Below are 20,563 nucleotides of genomic sequence, written 5' to 3' on the forward strand. Positions count from 1 at the left end.
CTACCCCTAACTTGCTCTAAAATGACTAAAGATGGGGGGAAGAAAGCTAGCAGAGATTAGAACAGTCTTGGGGAAATGAGGTCATGTCTGCAAGGTTGTTTATGTACTTTACATGCACAGGTACGTAACTGAGCATGAAAAATTACTGTATAGCCCTTGCCTTTTTTCTCTGTTTCCCTTGAGACCGGCTAGGGATTGGTTTGGCAGTTCCTTATTTTGCTTATTAGAACCAAGGCAAATGTTGAACAGTTTACACCCAGTGTGTATCTGATGGATCCTTGCTTTGCACACTGGTTGTTGAATGTTTTTGAATATTATCCCTAATTAGAACTCTCAGTAGAAGAGCTGGTAGGGAATAGAAAACACTGGATTTTTCCATCTTAGAATTTCAAGTTCACTCTCCGTGTCTCTTTCTTTGCCTTCTCCTTTCCCATATTTATATACATTGATAAACTTATACATGTAGGATGTATGTTTATATTCACAAAATATATCATCCTTTGGAGTTAAAATTAAACCACTTTTTGAATGTTATTGTACTTCACCTTAAATTTAAATTATTAAAAATTTGTGTTTTCAATATAACCAAAATAGCTGACCACATTTTTCCAAGCCCTGACCCATTTCCCCAAGCTTTATTTTATTTAGCCAAGAAAACTTTGCCTTCAAAGGAAAGTTTCGAATGCTTCAGCACTGAAGCATTTATTGTTTTCAGTGTACATCATATTTTAATCTACTGGACAGGAGACCAGCTGATAACCCCAGCAGCCTAGAGTTTCAGAGTAGCGTGAGGTAGGACAGAAATAGATGTGCTGAACATAGGATTAAGAGTGTCCGTGATTGATGCCAACTAGCTTTGTCTTGTTTGTTGTGGTGTCACTTGGGATGCAGGAAAAGAAGTGTAGCACTAAAAATCAAGAAGGAAAAAAGTCATAGGATTCTGGGGTGCGGTCCCAGATGTGCCACTAACAAAACCTGTCACTTCGTTTGTCCTCAATATTCTTAGCTGTAAAAATGAGTGATTTGTAATAAGTTATGTCTAAGGGTTCTTCTGCATTGTCTTCTGAGATTCCAGTCACAACTTTCTACCTTACTTTATTCCAGTCTCAGCATTTGCATAGGCCACATGATATCAAACACAGCTCAACACACAGATGCTGTTCATTGGATTAGATTTCTTCCTAGCACTAACAGTGAATCCTAGTGCAAAACTAGAGCATCACGGACCACGTTGTGAACCTTCACCTCAATGACCATTAGATCTCCTAGTGGCTCAGAAGACAACATTTGCTTCAAATTGCCAAATTTAAGATCAATGACTGAAAAGTGTGAAAGAGAAAACTAGAATATTCCAGAGTATTCTGGGTTATCTGTGTAGTGTAATGTATTCTTCATTATGATACTACCATCTGTTCCTAGTAAACTTTCCTAATATTGCCCCAGATTGGATTAGATCCTCAAGTGAACATTAACAGACATGATGTTGTCTTCTTGAATAGATCTGCTTCAATTGTAGGCCATTTAATTAGCCTAGCTGTCAGATTAAAAAAAATAGTCATTAAGACGATCATTTTTTTATTGTAAACTTGATCTACAACACTTTTTGATGACTTAAACTTTAGACTGAGAAGGACAAAACTTCTGCCTGGGAGCAAGCAGAGATGTGGCCTTGACTTGCACAAGAATTTTATATTACCTAAGATCTAAAATTTATCCTCAAACACATTTCTTTATTTAACTCTCATTTCTAATTACATCTTTTCTGTGGTTTTGTCACCGCAATCATATCTTGTATTTAATTCTCTGACAATACCACGTTGAGGATCTTTGGGTGTAAAACATGTTTTGTGAGAGAAACATCTAAATGACTAAACGATGTGAGATATTTTGCTAAACTGCCACTGCTAATCTGATTTAATACTGTCTTAATGGTCGGAATATTTTGAAGCCTTGACAAACTTAGGAACTTGGAGTCAGCTCTAGACCTCAGGCGTAGTCAAAATCATTACAGGTCCATGGGGCCAAAGCTTGTGGACGGTCACTTCACTAGTCAGTTTGAAAGCATCTGTTAAGTGCCCATTGTGTGTTTGACACTATAAAATAAAAAGATGTGATCAGAGCCCCTGGGAGTCTGTAGTCTTAGACAACTACAAATTAATGAAAGGGCTAAAGTTTCATTCTTATTGGAATTATTGAACTGAGTTCCAGGAAACACATTTATAGATAGCGATTTCAAATGGAAGAGGGCAGGAGAGATGTCCAACCTAGAACAGAGATGACCTGGGCATTCATTTAATGATGCCTTTGACCAAGAAACATTGACATTCTAGGAATCAGTGAACTACAATGGACTGCAATGAGTGAATTTAACTCAGATGACCATTATATCTACGACTGAGGGCAAGATCCCTTACACGAAATGGAGTAGCCCTCATAGTCAACAAAAGAATCTGAAATGCAGTACTTGGGTGCAATCTCAAAAGCGACAGAATGATCTCTGTTCATTTCCAAGGCAAACCATTCAATATTACAGTAATCCAAGTCTGTGCCCCAACCAGTTATGCTGAAGAAGCTGAAGTCGAATGGTTCTATGAAGACCTACAAGACATTCTAGAACTAGCACCCAAAAAAGATGCCCTTTTCATTATAGGGGACTGGAATGCAAAATTAGAAAATCAAGAGATACCTGGAATAACAGGTAAGTTTCACCTTGGAGTACAAAATGAAGCAGCGCAAGGGCTAACAGAGTTTTTCCATGAGAACGCACTGGTCATAACAAATACCCTCTTCCAACAACACAAGAGAAGACTCATCAAATGGTCAATACCAAAATCAGATTGATTATATTCTTTGCAGCCAAAGATTGAGAAGCTCTAAGCAATCAGCAAAAACAAGACCAGGAGCTGACTGTGGCTTGGATCATGAACTCCTTATTGCAAAATTCAGACTTACATTGAAGAAAGTGGGGGAAAACCATTTCAGGTATTACCTAAATCAAATCCCTTATGATTATACAGTGGAAGTGACAAACAGATTCAAGACATTAGATCTGATAGAGTGCCTGAAGAACTATGGATGGAGGTCTGTGACATTGTACAGGAGGCAGTGATCTAGACCATCTCCAAGAAAAAGAAATGCAAAAAGGCCAAACGATTGTCAGAGGAGGCCTTACAAGAAGCTGAGAAGAGAAGATAAGCTAAAGGCAAAGGAGAAAAGGAAAGATACGCCAATTTGAATGCAGAGATCCAAAGAATAACAAGGAGAGATAAGAAAGCCTTCCTTAGTGATCAGTGCAAAGAAATAGAGGAAAACAATAGAATGGGAAAGACTAGAGATCTAGTCAAGAAAATTAGAAATATCAAGGGAACGTTTGATGCAAAGATGGGCATAATAAAGGACATAAATGGTATGGACCTAACAGAAGCAGAAGATATTAAGAAGAGTGACAAGAATGCACAGAAGAACTGTAGAAAAAAGATCTTCATGACCCAGATAACCATGATGGTGTGATCACTCACTTAGAGCCAGACATCCTGGAATGCAAAGTCAAGTGGGCCTTGAGAAGCATCACTACAAACAAAGCTAATGGAGGTGATAAAATTCCAGTTGAGCTACTTAAAGCCCTAAAAATGATGCTATGAAAGTGCTGCACTCAATATGCCAGCAAATTTGGAAAACTCAGCAGAGGCCACAGGACTGGAAAAGGTCAGTTTTTATTCCAATCCCAAAGAAAGGCAATGCCAAAGAATGCTCAAACTACCACACAATTGCACTCATCTCACACGCTAGCAAAGTAATGCTCAAAATTCTCCAAGCCAGGCTTCAACAGTACATGAACCATGAACTTCCACAAGCTAGTTTTAGAAAAGACAGAGGAACCAGAGATCAAATTGCCAACATCTGTTGGATCATCGAAAAAGCAAGAGAGTTCCAGAAAAACATCTACTTCTGCTTTATTGACTACACCAAAGCCTTTGACTGTGTGAATCACAGGAAACTGTGGAAAATTCTTAAAGTGATTGGAATAACAGACTACCTGACCTGCCTCCTGAGAAATCTGTATGCAGGTCAAGAAGCAACATTTAGAACTGGACATGGAACAACAGACTAGTTCCAAATTGGGAATGAAGTACATCAAGGCTGTATATTGTCACCCTGCTTATTTAACTTATATGCAGAGTACATCATGTGAAATGGCAGGCTGGATGAAGCACAAGCTGGAATTAAGATTGCTGGGAGAAATATCAATAACCTCAGATATGGAGATGCCACCACCCCTTTATGGCAGAAAGCAAAGAAGAACTAAAGAGCCTCTTGATGAAAGTGAAAGAGGAGAGTTAAAAAGTTAGATTAAACCTAAACATTCAGAAAAGTAAAATCATAGCGTCTGGTCCCATCACTTCATGGCAAATAGATGGGGAAACAATGGAAGCAGTGAGAGACTTTATTTTTTCGGGCTCCAAAATCACTGCAGCCATGAAATTAAAAGATGCTTGCTCCTTGGAAAAAATGCTATGACCAACTTAGACAGCATATTAAAAAACAGAGACACTACTTTGCTCACAAAGGTCCATCTTGTCAAAGTTATGGTTTTTCCAGTAGTCATGTATCGGTGTGAGAGTTGGACTATAAAGAAAGCTGAGCGCCAAAGAATTGATGCTTTTGAACTGTGGTGTTGGAGAAGACTCTTGAGAGTCCCTTGGACTGCAGGGAGACCCAACCAGTCCATCCTAAAGGAAATCAGACCTGAATATTCATTGGAAGGACTGGTGCTGAAGCTGAAACTCCAAAACTCTGGCCACCTGATGTGAAGAACTGACTCATTGGAAAAGACCCCAATGCTTGGAAAGATTGAAGGCAGGAGCAGAAAGGGTCGACAGAGGATGAGATGGTTGGCTGGCAGCACTGACTCGATGGGCACGTGTTTAAATAAACTCTGGGAATTGGTGATGGACAGGGAAGCCTTGCATGCTACAGTCCATGGGATTGCAAAGACCTGGACACGACTTTACAAATGAACCGAACCGAACTTAACCAAGAAATGTGCATTGAGTGCCAGTTGTATACTTGTCACTAGGGATACAAAAGTCTTTCTATGTCCTCTTAGATGGTGGCCTGGCTTAGGAGCCTAATTACAGACTGAGGCAGGAATGGAGCCAGTTTAGGGTGGGTGGAGAATTAAAGCAGGATTATTTAAGCTTCAGTTCTGATCAGAGCTGTCCAGGACCAGTGAAGGTACCATGAAATTATGCATATAATCAAGAGCTGCATGTAAGGAAGCCTGGCTTGGTCTTGGAAATCAGCTGAAGCTTTCATCTAACATGGAGGATAAGAATTCCGGGAATTGGATACAATATTTGCTTAAACCATGAGTTGGCAAACTTCCTCCTGTAGGCAGATGTTGCCCATGGCCTGCTTTTGTAAATAAAGTTTGAAATTTTTCTCCATAGAAATGTTAGGTATTTTTACTTAAGTCCTAGATTATCTGTAATTTGTGTTACTATGGTTAAGGATATCTTATTTTTAATCACATTCTCTATTTTACTTGTAAGTGATCGAGCATGGCAAACTTGGTAAAATCTTTTTAGTTCTGTAATTGGTTAATTCTGTCAACTCCCTCAAACTTTGCTATCGTCCCCATTTCTTCTAAGCCCAGTGCCTAGCCAACCCTTAGTTCATGTGCTACACACAACACACCACCATTCTTGTAAATAAAATCTTACTGGAACATAGCCATGCCTATTTTTTACATATCATATGTGAAACGAATCGCCAGTTCAGAGTCGATGCATGTTACAGGATGCTCGGGGCTGCTATGCGGGGATGACCCAGAGGGAGGATAAGGGGAGGAGGGAGGTGGGAGGGGGGTTCGGGAGGGGAAACTCATGTACACCCAGGGAGGATTCATGTCAATGTATGGCAAAACCAACCAATATAATATTGTAAAATAATTAGCCTCCAATAAAAAAATTAAAAAAAAAATTGTCTATGGATACTTTCTAGCTACATGGCAGAGTTGAATCAGAGATTGTGTGTCTCACAAAACCTAAATAAAATCCTTGCTGTGTCTTGTACAAAATATTATTAACCTTGCTAATCTCTGATCAGACGATAATATCTTTAAATACTCGAAGACTGTCCATCAAGACTTGTTCTTTGTGGCTCCAAAGACTTGAACTAGTACCACAGTATACGAATTAGAGGGAGAGAGAGTTTAGTTCAAATAGAAAGAACTTTTAGTAGTAAGAATGTAAAGGTACTTCATCACAAAAAGACCAGAGTTGGCTTTCTTTCACCTAAAAGATGGTGGATTTATAATTAATTGCCCAAACTGGAAATTTAGCAGATTACTTCAGAACTTGTTACAAATCAGGACTGTCCCAGGCAAGCACAGATAAATAGCTACCCTACTTTCAGAGGATCCAGCTTTCTGGAACCCAGGGATTGAACCCAGGTCTCCCACATTGCAGGCAGATTCTTTACCATTTGAGCCACCAGGGAAGCCCCCTTGCTGGAACAGCTCTGATTATCTCTGCACTGTAACTGTTGAGAAGTAAAGAAAGATGCAGGTTTGAATTAGGTCAAACAGTGGGGTTGTTTTCACCTCCCACAGGTTTCTCTTTTAAAAAAATATATATGTATTTGTTTGTTTATGTATTTATTTATGGCTGTGTCTGGTCTTAGTTGCAGCTTGCAGAATCTTTAGTTGTAGCATGTGGGATCTAGTTTCCTGACCAGGTAGGTCCCCTGTATTGGGAGCATGGAGTCTTAGCCACTGGACCATGAGGGAAGTCCCTCTCACAGGTTTTTGAAGTCACATTAAAACCCCACATGTAACGAGTGATAGACAACCCTCCGGTGTCTTATTCTTCTTTTCCAGCACTGGGGAAGTTCTTGTTTGCACAATTGTTGGCTCTAACTCAGGGGAATTCAGGGATCAGGGAATGAGTAGTGGTAGAGAGTCCTTGGACAGTCCCCTCGATCCTACAGTGTCTCCTTCAACCCAGGGCAAAACAAGGCTTTCCTGAAAGAATAAAGTTCTGAACTCAGCCAAAGAAATTAGTATGCCTAATCAGATATTTTGAAGTATTTTTAGAAAAATGGGCTTTATATCATATGATTTATTCCTCAAGAACAGCCGTGTGGGAGCTCTACATAAGACAGTCTTTTGCAGTTTTTCTTCAGTTGTAAGTCCCACTCTGGAAGCTGGTAAAAGTCCCTTCTGTGGTTTAATTTACAAGCATAGATTCCAGCTAAGGCAGGTGTTGGCAAAATCTTATGGCACAAAATTCTGCAAACTGGCCTCCTTCTGCCAAGACAGCGCTCTGCAAATTGTAGTTAAACAAGCGTGGTGTGTGGCTGATTTCTCTTTTATAGTCTGCAATTTGGTGGTTATTTTGTCACATTCTGGATCTCACAGACATCAGTGTCAGCATTAATAGTTTTTCCAGTTTTGAAAGGAGGACAGTCATTGCCACAAGGGTTGTCTGCAGAATCCAGGCGCATGATTGGCTTTGTCACTGGTGGGATGCACTTACTTGTCATCCCCCAGTGACTAGTTCATGATGTCTGTTACCGTTTGGTCCAAAGCTTAACCCCTCATGGTTACCTGCAGAGGTTCCCTGGAAGGCAGCATCAGCATCAGCCGGGAACTTGTGAGAAATGAATGCTCTCAGGCCCCATGTCAGCTTACTAATTCAGACACTCACGTCCTCCCTATGATATAAAGTTTGAGAACACTGGTTTTGGAAAAAACACCTAGAAATTTGTAGCATGCCTTCCTTAGAAAATAAACATGGTTATTCCATAAACCATGGAAGGAGGTCAAACCAGTCAATCCTAAAGGAAATCCTAAATATTCTTTGGAAGGACTTGATGCTGAAGCTGAAGCTCCAATACTTTGGTCACCTGATGTGAAGAACTGACTTATTAGAAGAGACTCTGATGCTGGGAAAGGCAGGAGGAGAAGGGGACGACAGAGGTTGAGATGGTTGATTGGTATCACTGACTCGATGGACATGAGTTTGAGCAAGCTCCTGGAGTTGGTGATGGACAGGAAAGCCTGGCTTGCTGCAGTCCATGGGGTTGCAAAGAGTCGGGCATGACTAAGCGACTGAAGTGACTGAACTGATTCCATAAACTGTCTGAGCCAGGTGATGCTAGTGGTAAAGAACCCAGCTGCCAATGCAGGAGACAGAAGAGATGTCTCCTGGGTTCCATCCCTGGGTCAGGAATATCCCCTAGAGGAGAATATGGCAACCCACTCCAGTAGTCTTGCCTAGAGAATTCCTTGGACAGTGGAGCCTGGCAGGCTATACAATCCATTGGGTCGCAAAGATTCAGACACAACTGAAGTGACTTAGCATATACACGCACACACATTCCATGAACAATTAATTGTTGCCTGTATTTGCCACATTACTATGCAAGGTTTTGGAAAAGGGTAACCACAAATGTCATGAAGATAATGATCAGGTCTGTGATATGCAGATTGTGCCCCCCCCCCCACCGTGGGTATGGTTGGTGTTAAATGACTGTTTATTGAATTCATTGGAATGTAAATGCAGCTAAGCCCTTACCTCCTAAAGACTTCCATGTATCACATTTCAAGGGACATAGCTTTCACTGTTGTGGTGGTGGCATAGTTCTTACTCCCGTGAATAGAAAACATTGACAATGCACCTTAATAAGTTAAAACTTTTTTCACCTTTTGTTTAAGATTGTAGATATAGATGCCTCTATTTAGAATTGAAAGCAAGAATTTTCTCCAATGTATTAGATTCGCCAAAGCATTTTTGGGTTTTTCTATAAAATATTATGGGGAAAATCTGAACAATTTTTTGGACAATCCAATATATGTTTTCAGTCAGGAGAAAGGAAATATTGCTGAGATTGTATGACCTGGTTGATCCTGACAACGTTGTCTGAACTTTAACCTCAGCTTTAACTTGGCTATGTAGACGCACTGAGACCTTTCTATCTTCCCACCTTTCCAGATAGTTTGAAGATAGAAAAAGGATTCTGAAGCAGTTCCATCAATGACATCACTTTTTGCCTAATTATTCTATGAATCACCAGAGCAGCTGTAGGCCAATTAAGTTCAAAAATGTGCAGGTGGTCAGAGGAATGACTAGAAAAAAATGCACTCCTGTTTTAAGGGACCTTGTGTTTCTTAAAAGATATAAAAGGCAACAGCTTTTTCAATCGAGAGTAGCAAAGGGCCAAAATAGTTAAACTGAAAGAAACAGTGAAATAAAAATGTAACATGTGCCAGATGTAATAAGCAAATTAAATGGAACACTGCACAGGTGTTCCAAAAAATGTTCATAATGTAGTTGAAGAGAATGTCTTCTTTCATTCTGGTATGACTTAAATACTAGGACAGTCTTTATATATAATTAAAAATTTTAAATAACAGTGAATCCATGCCACTCCACCTCTGATCACAACTTTGTGTCCTGCAACTACTGCCATAAATGAAGTACAATCTTCATCATTACTGATAACACTGTTACTCAGTTCCTGTAGCCATAAATAGAGATCACTGTGTATTCACCCAGAAATCACTCCATGTGACCACATAAACAACCTGCACAGATTGTGTTTTCTCACATTTTAGAAAAACGTAGTCTGGAGTGAGTGAACTTGACCAATAGCCATGGTAATGCTTAAGGACAACTTCCATGCCCAAGAAGACTTAAATGTTTGGCTTAATGACTATTATGTGTCCCAGTATAAAGGGCCACATTGCCCCATCTTACTCCCTTTCACAAATCCCTACCTTTACAGTTTTTTTTTTCCCCCCACATGCCTTGTACTGAGCTGAGATTTGTGAGGAACAGAAAAAATCACAAGTACTTCCATTCCTCAAGGAAGTGAAAGTACAACAGAAGAAATGGCAAGTATATAAATAGCTATAAACATGATAGAAAACAGCAGTGCTATTTGAGAGTGCCCAGAAGTTTATTTGTAAAATGTTTTATGTTGGTTTTCTCACTGAGCACTTATTAAGTGTGGCGACAAAGATAAAAGCTAGCATGAAAAAGACAGATGTATTACTTGATATCATGGGGTTTACAATCTGTATGGAAGACAGAACTAAACATGAGAAATGCACATGATAATTATATGGAATTTAGAAAGATGACAATGATAAACCTGTATATGAGACAGCAAAAGAGACACAGATGTATAGAACAGTCTTTTGAACTCTGTGGGAGAGGGCGAGGGTGGGATGATTTGGAAGAATGGCATTGAAACATGTATTTATCATATGTGAAACGAATCGCCAGTCCAGGTTCGATGCATGATACAGGATGCTCGGGCTGGTGCACTGGGATGAACCAGAGGGATGGGATGGGGAGGGAGGTGGGAGGTGGGTTCAAGATGGGGAACACATGTACACCCGGGGCAGATTCATGTCAATGTATGGCAAAACCAAGACAATAATGTAAAGTAATTAGCCTCCAATTAAATAAATAAATAAATAAAAGGAGGAAAAAAATTCTCTCGCATGTATGGCAGAAATCAAACAAGTATTGCAAAGCAATCATCAATCAATTAATATTAAATAAATATGTATATATTCTTAGGGAAAAAAACATAAAGGAAAGAAGATACTCACAGAGAGTGACAGCAGGCACCTATTTTAGATAATGTAGTCAGAGGCACTTCTCAATGGGGGAGTCTTTTGAGCTGAGACTTGAAGCAAAAGTCATCCGTGTAAAAGTCATGGGGAACAAAAGAAAAATGAAAACATATAAAAGTGTCCATAGAAACACTTGCATGTGAACGTTCATGGTAATAGTATTCACTAAACAGCAGTGAAAACCATGCCATTCCCAAACCATGCCATGGCCAAAGCTGCTGCTGCTGCTAAGTCACTTCAGTCGTGTCCGACTCTGTGTGACCCCATAGACGGAAGCCCACCAGCCAAAGCAGAAGCAACCTAAATGACCATCAACTGGTAACTTGGGTTGAATTATGTGCCCCCAAAAGATATTATATGTTGAAATCCTAACGTCGAGTACCTAAGAATACAACCTTATTAGGAAATAAATTAGTTAGATGAGATCATATTGGAATTGGGTAAATCTTTAATCCAATATGACTGATGTCTTTATAAGAAAACAGTGGGAAGACCCACAGAGAGAACGTCATACAATCAGAGGTTGGATTGACAGAGCTGCAAGCCATGGAACACCCTGAATATTGATGACCACCGCCACAAGCCAGGACGAGGCAAGGAAGGATATGCTCCATGGTCCCAAAGACAGCACAGCCCTGTCGACCTCTAATCTTCAGAATTGTGAGAGAGTAAATGTATTTTGCTTGAAATCACTCAGTCTGTGTCTCTTTCTAAGGACAGTCTTAGGAAAGTAATACAGCTGTTGAACAGATGATTAAAATATTTATCTTCTGTGCGGTGGAATACTATACAGGCATAAAAAGGAAGGAATCACTGATACAAGTCACACCATGGATGGACTTTGATGACATTATGCCAAGTACGAGAAGCCAAATGCAAAAGACCGTATGCTGTATGATTTCATTTTTTTTTTATTATTTCTAAAAAAGAATTTTATTAAAAAAGCACAAATGCAAAGAAATGAACAGAGGAAAATGTATGCGTCGAACCTGGACTGGTCACTTATGATAATATACATGCTACAATTCCATTCTCCCCAATCATTCCACCTTCACCCTCTCCCACAGAGTCCCAAAGACTGTTCTAAATGCCTATGTCTCTTTTGCAGTCTCTTATACAGGGTTCAGGTTACCATTTTTCTAAATTCCATATATATGCGTTAATATACAGTATTGATGTTCTTCTTTCTGGCTTACTTCACTCTGTATAATTGGCTCCAATTTCATCCACCTCATTAAAACTGATTCAAATGCATTCTTTTTGATGGCTGAGAAATACTCCATTGTGTATATGTACCAAAGTTTTCTTATCCATTCATCTGCAGATGGACATCTAGGTTGCTTCCATGTCCTGGCTATTATAAACAGTGCTGCAATGAACATTGGAGTACATGTGTCTCTTTCAATTCTGGTTTCCTCGGTATGTATGCCCAGGAGTGCGATCGCTGGATCATATGGCAGTTCTATTTCCAGTTTTCTGAGGAATCTCCACACTGTTCTCCATAGTGGCTGTACTAGTTTGCATTCCCACCAACAGTGTAAGAGGGTTCCCTTCTCTCCACACCCTCTCCAGCACTTATTGCATGTAGACTTTTGGATAGCAGCCATTCTGACTGGTGTGAAATGGTATCTCATTGTGGTTTTGATTTGCATTTCTCTGATGATGAGGGATGTTGAGCATTTTTTCATGTGTTTGTTAGCCATCTTTATGTCTTCTTTGGAGAAATGTCTGTTTAGTTCTTTGGCCCATTTTTTGATTGGGTCACTTAGTTTTCTGGAATTAAGCTGCAGGAGCTGCTTGTATAATTTGGAGATTAATCCTTTATCAGTTGCTTCATTTGCTATTATTTTCTCCCATTCTGAAGGCTGTCTTCTCACCTTGCTTAGAGTTTCCTTTGCTGTGCAGAAGCTTTTGATTTTAATTAGGTCCCATTTGTTTATTTTTGCTTTTATTTCCAATATTCTGGGAGGTGGGTCTTGGAGGATCCTGCTGTGATTTATGTCGGAGAGTGTTTTGCCTACGTTCTCCTCTAGGAGTTTTATAGTTTCTGGTCTTACATTTAGATCTTTAATCCATTTTGAGTTTATTTTTGTGTATGGTGTTAGGAAGTGTTCTAGTTTCATTCTTTTACAAGTGGCTGACCAGTTTTCCCAGCACCACTTGTTAAAGAGACTGTCTTTTCTCCATTTTATATTCTTGCCTCCTTTGTCGAAGATAAGGTGTCCATAGGAGCGTGGGTTTATCTCTGGGCTTTCTATTTTGTTCCATTGATCTATATTTCTGTCTTTATGCCAGTACCATACTGTCTTGATGACTGTGGCTTTGTAGTAGAGCCTGAAGTCCGGCAGGTTAATTCCCCCAGTTCCATTTTTCTTCCTCAAGATTGCTTTGGCTATTTGAGGTTTTTTGTATTTCCATACAAATTGTGAGATTATTTGTTCTAGTTCTGTGAAAAATATCGTTGGTAGCTTGATAGGGATTGCGTTGAATGTATAAATTATTGTGGGTAGTATACTCATTTTTACAATATTTATTCTTCCAATCCATGAGCATGGTATATTTCTCCATCTATTAGTGTCCTCTTTGATTGCTTTCAGTAGTGTTTTATAGTTTTCTATGTACAAGTCTTTTGTTTCCTTAGGTAGATATATTCCTAAGTATTTAATTCTTTTCGTTGCAACAGTGAATGGAATAGTTTCCTTAATTTCTCTTTCTATTTTCTCATTATTAATGTATAGGAATGCAAGGGATTTCTGTGTGTTGATTTTATATCCTGCAACGTTACTGTAATCATTGATTAGCTCTAGTAGTTTTCTGGTAGAGTCTCTAGGGTTTTCTGTGTAGAGGATCATGTCATCAGCGAACAGTGAAAGTTTTACTTCTTCTTTTCCAATTTGTATTCCTTTTATGTCTTTTTCTGCTCTGATTGCTGTAGCCAAAACTTCCAGAACTATGTTGAATAGTAGTGGTGAGAGTGGGCACCCTTGTCTTGTTCCTGACTTTAGGGGAAATGCTTTCAGTTTTTCACCATTGAGGATAATGTTTGCTGTGGGTTTGTCATATATAGCTTTTATTATGTTGAGGTATGTCCCTTCAATTCCCACTTTCTGGAGGGTTTTTATCAAAAATGGATGTTGAATTTTGTCGAAGGCTTTCTCTGCATCTATTGAGATAATCATATGATTTTTATTTTTCAGTTTGTTAATGTGGTGTATTACGTTGATTGATTTGCGGATATTGAAGAATCCTTGCATTCCTGGGATAAAGCCCACTTGGTCATGATGTATGATCTTCTTAATGTGTTGTTGGATTCTGATTGCTAGAATTTTGTTAAGGATTTTTGCATCTATGTTCATCAGTGATATTGGCCTATAGTTTTCTTTTTTTGTGGGGTCTTTACCAGGTTTTGGGATTAGGGTGATGGTGGCCTCATAGAATGAGTTTGGAAGTTTCCCTTCCTCAGCAATTTTCTGGAAGAGTTTGAGTAGAATAGGTGTTAGCTCTTCTCTAAATTTTTGGTAGAATTCAGCTGTGAAGCCGTCTGGACCTGGGCTTTTGTTTGCTGGGAGATTTTTGATTACAGTTTCAATTTCCGTGCTTGTGATGGGTTTGTTCAGATTTTCTATTTCTTCCTGGTTCAGTTTTGGAAAGTTGTACTTTTCTAGGAATTTGTCCATTTCTTCCAGGTTATTCATTTTATTGCCATATAATTGCTGATAGTATTCTCTAATAATCCTTTGTACTTCTGTGTTGTCAGTTGTGATCTCTCCATTTTCATTTCTAATTTTATTGATTTGGTTCTTCTCCCTTTGTTTCTTGATGAGTCTGGCTAGTGGTTTGTCAGTTTTATTCACCTTCTCAAAGAACCAGCTTTTGGCTTTGTTGATTTTTGCTATGGTCTCTTTTGTTTCTTTTGCATTTATCTCTGCCCTAATTTTTATGATTTCTTTCCTTCTACTGACCCTGGGGTTCTTCATTTCTTCCTTTTCTAGTTGCTTTAGATGTAGAGTTAGGTTTTTTAGTTGACTTTTTTCTTGAGGTGTGCCTGTATTGTTATGAACTTCCCCCTTAGCACTGCTTTTACAGTGTCCCAGAGGTTTTGGGTTGTTGTGTTTTCATTTTCATTCATTTCTATGCATATTTTGATGTCTCTTTTGATTTCTTCTATGATTTGTTCATTATTCAGCAGCGTGTTGTTCAGTCTCCATATGTTGGCACTTTTAACAGTTATTCTCCCATAATTGAGATAATGTATGATTTCATTTATATGTAATGTCCAGGAAAGGCCAATCTATAGACAAAGCAGATTCGTGGTTGCCTGGGACTGGGACTGCTTCTGGGAATTAACTGTAAACAGGCATGAGGGATATTATTTGGGGGACGGAAATGTTGTCAACTGAGTTACAGTGATGATTGCCCAACTCAGTCAATTTACTAAAAACCATTACATTACATGTTTTTTTAAAAGAAGTCATGGGAGACCATGAGAGCTCAGGCAAAAGAGGTTTGATACTCTTTGGTCATTTACAGACTGCTGTGGGCTCGAGCATAGAGGGCGCTGAGGGTACAGGACGCTGAAGGAGAGGACTGAGTCAAAGCCATAATGGATGAGATTTTAGGACAAGCAATTAATGGTTCAGGAGGCCTCAGACACTAAGTAGTGATGTTTCAATGCTTCGGACAAAGGTGTGTGAGAGATTTTTTTATCCTTGGTGTATCTTTCATAGCTGGATTATAGAAACCAGGTTTGTATGCAGTGTTTATAAAACAGGGGGACTGGGGAAACCTGATCATGGCCGACACAGCCTTGACCCCATGTTTTCACTTGATCATCTCATCTCCCTTCCATGCATGAGGCACTGCAGTGGAAGTTGTCTTGATATCCTGGGAGGACAAAAGACCTTTTCTCTCGGAGTTCCCATGTGGCACTCTAGATCGGAATCTGCCTGCCGATGCAGGAGATACAGTTTCGATCCTTGGTCCAGAAAGAGTCCACATCCCACAGAGCAGCTAAGCCTGAGCACCACAACTACTAAACCCGAGCACTAGAGCCCACGGACCAAAGCTACTGAGCACATGTGCTGCAACTGCTGAGGCCCATGTGCCTAGAGTCCGTGTTCCACAAGAGAGGATGCCTCAGTGAGAATCACACACACCACAGCACCGAGTAGCCCCCACTCGTACAACTAGAGAAGGCCTGTGCCACCAAAATTAGAGAGAGAGCGATGGAAAAAAAAAAGAACCTCTTCCTCTCAAGGCAGTTGTTTTTTAATTAACACTGCTCTTAGAGAACACAGCCCCACACACAGCACTCAAAGGTGTTAGCTTGTTCCTGCACTCAGAGTCATACTACTGATATTTATGGGTTGATGAGTCACTTGTATGGGCGGTTTGTTAGCAAGTTCAGCAGGAGTGTGTGAATGCAGGTGTTAGTAAGCACTATCTCTTTATGGTCCAGCTGTGTGGCACATGCTCTAGGAAAGGCAAAAGGACTCAGAGACTGGCCACAAAGGGAGGAATGGTTTTATATCTGAGTGTGTCACACGTGGATTTAGTATATTTGAATTTAGTTTGGGACTGTTACTCCTGCAGTGGTGAGAGGCCATAGGAAAAGATTTAGACCAGAAATCAGGGACTAGGGTTGCAACCTTGAATGCTGGTCTGTTGTGAAACTGAAGACAAACTGTTTAGCCCTTTTGGGATTACAGGCTTGCTTGTAAAAGACAGACAGACTGGAACTGTGATTTCTATTTTGGTGGAAGGTTTAATGTTCTTTTTAGAACTGGTTGTTGCTAGGTATAGGTCCTTTCTTCAGAAAAGTGTACATCTGTGAATGCCAATATTAAGAATGCTGAACTGGGATTTCACTGGTGGTCCAGTGGTTAAGACTCCATGCTTCCAATGCAGGGGGTATGGTTTCTATCCCTGGACAGGGAATTAAAAATCCCACATGCTATGTGGCATGACCAAAAAAAAATTTTGTTAAAAAAATATTGCTGAACCAAATTATCTCAGAGATGCCTTCATAGCCAATCCTCTCTGTCAGTCTATGAAAAGAAAATAACAAAATGACTATGTTCAGCTTTACACTTCTGATGACATACGTCCCAACAAATCTAGCAAGACTATTAGATCATCTGACACTAAAGGTTGACTTTTTCTTTTTTGCACTTTGAAGAAATTCCCTTGCTGCTTCTCAGGCTATGAAGCTGCAGATAAAGAGGGTCACCTCTGCAAAACACATAGAATTGTTTCTCTGAGCCATTGTTCCTGTCCCCATCCATACCTTACTTTTAACCTTTTCATCTAAATCCTTCGATCTCTTTTTTCTCTAACTGTAGGAATCCTAAAGAAGAGATGAAATGGAGGATCCTATCATGTTTTAGTGAGCTAGATAATTTTAAACTTTATATTGCCACAGTTGAATCAGAGGCCATAGAAAATGACTAGATATTGAACAGAAATGAATGTATCAAAACAACTGGAGTAGTGATAGACAAGAATGATTGATGAGAAATAATTCATAAGCATTTAGTTATAAAGCATGGACTTAATTTGTTAGGCTTTGCCACCTTGGCTACAATTGTACAGTAATTTTTTGAGATATAGCAAAGTGAGAAAATAGGACCTTCAAGGTAAAACTACCATTGGCAAGGTGGGTACAACTTACAGGCTATTTCCTATATTTAATTCCTATTATTCTTTTATCATTGTTTCAGAATATAAAAATATATGAATTTTGTGTTACCTTGCATATACCAATTTATGACTCATTCACATTGGCCTTCAAAAGTGAAAGATAATTTGTGGTTATAAACTGGTTACTCAGAAATGTTCTTTACAGAGACACAACTAAAGCATGCACATATTTTTTAACATATTTAAATTTTTCTGCAGTATGTTTCCAAAAAGAAAAAATAATAATAATGTGGTATTAATGGTGACTAGGACTTAACCCCTCCCCTGTTTTCTTCCATGACTACATTTTTAACAAAGTGTTTTGAGAAGCAGAGTTGTCCACATGGAGAATTTAATCCTAGGCAGATGGTGTGGTGCTGGAATACACATTTCCTCCAGCAGTAACTGGGAAAGAAGCCATGATTCACGGCTGTTGGAGATAGGAGCCTCTTTAAATGAAGGGATTAATTGCACACACAATGATGTATAGGAACATCCTGCATTAACACAAAAACTCTTGTGTATGTCTTAAAAGAATCTCCAAGGCTTAGCTTCTTTGTTTATTCACAGGGGTGATGGGCGAATATGAACCAAAAATAGAAGTGCAGTTTCCAGAAATGGTCCCGACCGCAAAGGGAACAACGGTGAAGCTGGAATGCTTTGCATTAGGAAAGTAAGTTCTGGTTTCTCTCCTCCATTGTCCTCCCTCCAGCTTGGGCAAGTGAAGAAATTTCTTTGCACTGTTCGCAGTAATGGTTTATGAAGCGACGGAAAAGCAAGCCAAGCCTCTCTCACTGTGATTCTGTGTGTGCATCTTTGATTCTGCCCTCTCACCATGGAGAAGGGATGTGGCATGGCGTGAGAGAAGTGAGCTGCCCTATGAACATGGCCACAAAGGAGAGGAGAATGGACAGTTCTGAAAGTGTTTCATTCTATTACGATAACCTGTAATGTGCATGTTGTCTGACCCAGAATGACAGGAAAACAATGGCCTTCATCTGAGGTACAGTGAAGTTGACTGGAAAAAGGTAGAATTTCATTTGGGTCCCAGCTTACAGGTGTGCATCAAACTTTTCTTGTATTCTTTTTAAATTGAAAGTCTCTTCTTTCTAGTTTTTTGCTAAAATTTATTTTATTGAAATATAGTTGATTTACAGTGTGTTAATTTTCGTCCTATAGCAGAGAGATTCATTGATACATATATACGTTCTTTTTCATGTTATTTTCCATTATCCACTGGATATTGAATACAGTTCCCTATGATATGCAGTAGGACCTTGTTGTTTGTTCATTCTCTATATAATCATCTGGTCTGCTAATCGCAAACTTTCAACCCACCCCTCCCCCAACTCCCTCCCCCTTGTGAACCATAAGACTGTTCTCTGTTTGTGAGTCTGTTTCTGTTTTATCAGTTCAGTTCAGTCACTCAGTCATACCTGACTCTTTGCGACCCCATGGACTGCAGCACGCCAGGCTTCACTGTCCATCACCAACTCCCGGAGCTTGCTCCAACTCATGTCCATTGAGTCGGTGATGCCGTCCAATCATCTCATCCTCTGTTGTCCCCTTCTCCTCCTGCCTTCAGTCTTTCCCAGCATCAGGGTCTTTTCCAATGAGTCAGTTCTTCATATCAGGTGGCCAAAGTATTGGAGCTTCAGCTTCAGCATCAGTTCTTTCAATAATTATTCAGGACTGATTTATTTTACAATTGACTGGTTTGATCTGCTTGCAATCCAAGGGACTCTCAGATAAGTTCATTTGTGTCATATTTTAGATTCCATATATAAGCAATAGCATCTCCTTTCTACTTGGGCTGGAGATTGGCAAGACCTGATATTCTCTAAGGAGTCTCTGTTTTACAGAGTCATCTGAAAATTTTTCACAACTTTATTATTCAATCTGTGGAGTTTTCTCAGTAAAGCCTACTTAGGAACCAGTTAAATTTTCCCTAGAGTGTCTGTCAGAGGGCATAAAGAAAATGAAAAATAGATCAGTTAAGATTTTGCCAGTAACCCTGAAGAAAAGGTTTGGCATCAGTAATAAAAACTTTCACCTGAAATAAGAATTTTTAGCCATTGGTGTACTTTAATGATGCATGTGAATCTCTGTAGCCAACCTCATTTATCTAGCCAACCCACTGCCAACTCCTCACCCTTTTCCTGGGCCCAGATGTTGGCTAAGGCAGGGACACTAACTTTTGCTTAGCTTCTGTTTTAGCAAGTAATCTATATTCATATCATTCTGTATTTCACAACAGCCATGCAAGAAAGTTGTTCCATTTTTTTCAATTTCATTTTTAGTTCTAAAGAAAAGTTTCTTTTGGTTTTCCTGTTTTCAAGTCAGGGCAGTATACCCTACAGTAGCATCTTTACTTGGGGGTCGAAAAATACAGCGCTCATTTTTTATGTTCTGAAAACTTACTCCATTAAATAAATTATGACATAGCTGTAGGATTGAACACTGTACTGACATTAAAAGTCAAGTTGTAAAACAACATGTAAGACCTGGAAAATGCCCATTATTTATCACTAAGAGACTAAAAGTAGATTGGTAAACAGTTGAAGATGGTCCCATTTTTTATTTTATACATGCTCAGTTGCTTTGGTCATGTCTGACTCTTTGTGACCCCATGGACTATAGCCCGCCAGACTTCTCTGTCCATGGGATTCTCCAGGCAAGAATAAGGGAGTGGGTTGCCATGCCCTCCTCCAGGAGATCTTCCAGACCCAGGGATCGAACCTATATCTCCTGTATCTCCTACATTGCAAGGCAGATTCTTTACCACTCAGCCATCAGGGGAGCCCATTTATATATATATATATAAGGAAACTTAATGCAAAGAAAAAAATGAAAGAACATAACTAGAGGTATAGGAATGTGTTTGGTGAGTTCTGCAAGGTGACACCTTGAAAAATCTACGGAGAAAGACAGCAAAATTTATGTTGTTCCCGCTTTCAAAGGGAGTATGAATTAAACTCCATTCACACTGCTTGAATGGCACTAGAGTGAAAACAAAGGACCCAAATTGGGCTCCTCCAGTCTACACAGAAGTGTTTGGGTACACACACACAGCTGCGGAAACACATTATCACGGCCCACTTAAGAGCAGAAAGACTATGCCTAAGAACAGTTATTTGTACTGGCACGTTTAACTGTCTATCTCATCACATGTAAAGATACCCATAATGTACTTTTGATAGAGCCCTTTCCATATTTTGAGTTAGTTTCTGCCTAATG

The 20,563-nt window shown here is 39.4% G+C and overlaps 1 protein-coding gene across 2 annotated transcripts in view; it reads left to right on the plus strand.

Moving 5' to 3' along the window:
• Window positions 1–20,563, plus strand: part of CNTN4 (contactin 4) — a 1,054,581-nt gene that overhangs the window by 829,155 nt on the left and 204,863 nt on the right. For both annotated transcript variants that reach the window (XM_055414349.2, XM_055414350.2), the window contains exon 9: window positions 17,897–17,999. In XM_055414349.2, the coding sequence (XP_055270324.1) occupies window positions 17,897–17,999 (103 nt within the window). The remainder of the gene's footprint in view (window positions 1–17,896; window positions 18,000–20,563) is intronic.

This window comes from Moschus berezovskii, chromosome 24 (genome assembly GCF_049115385.1).
Source record: "Moschus berezovskii isolate FMDL1 chromosome 24, NW_MosBer_1.0, whole genome shotgun sequence".
NCBI lineage: Eukaryota > Metazoa > Chordata > Mammalia > Artiodactyla > Moschidae > Moschus > Moschus berezovskii.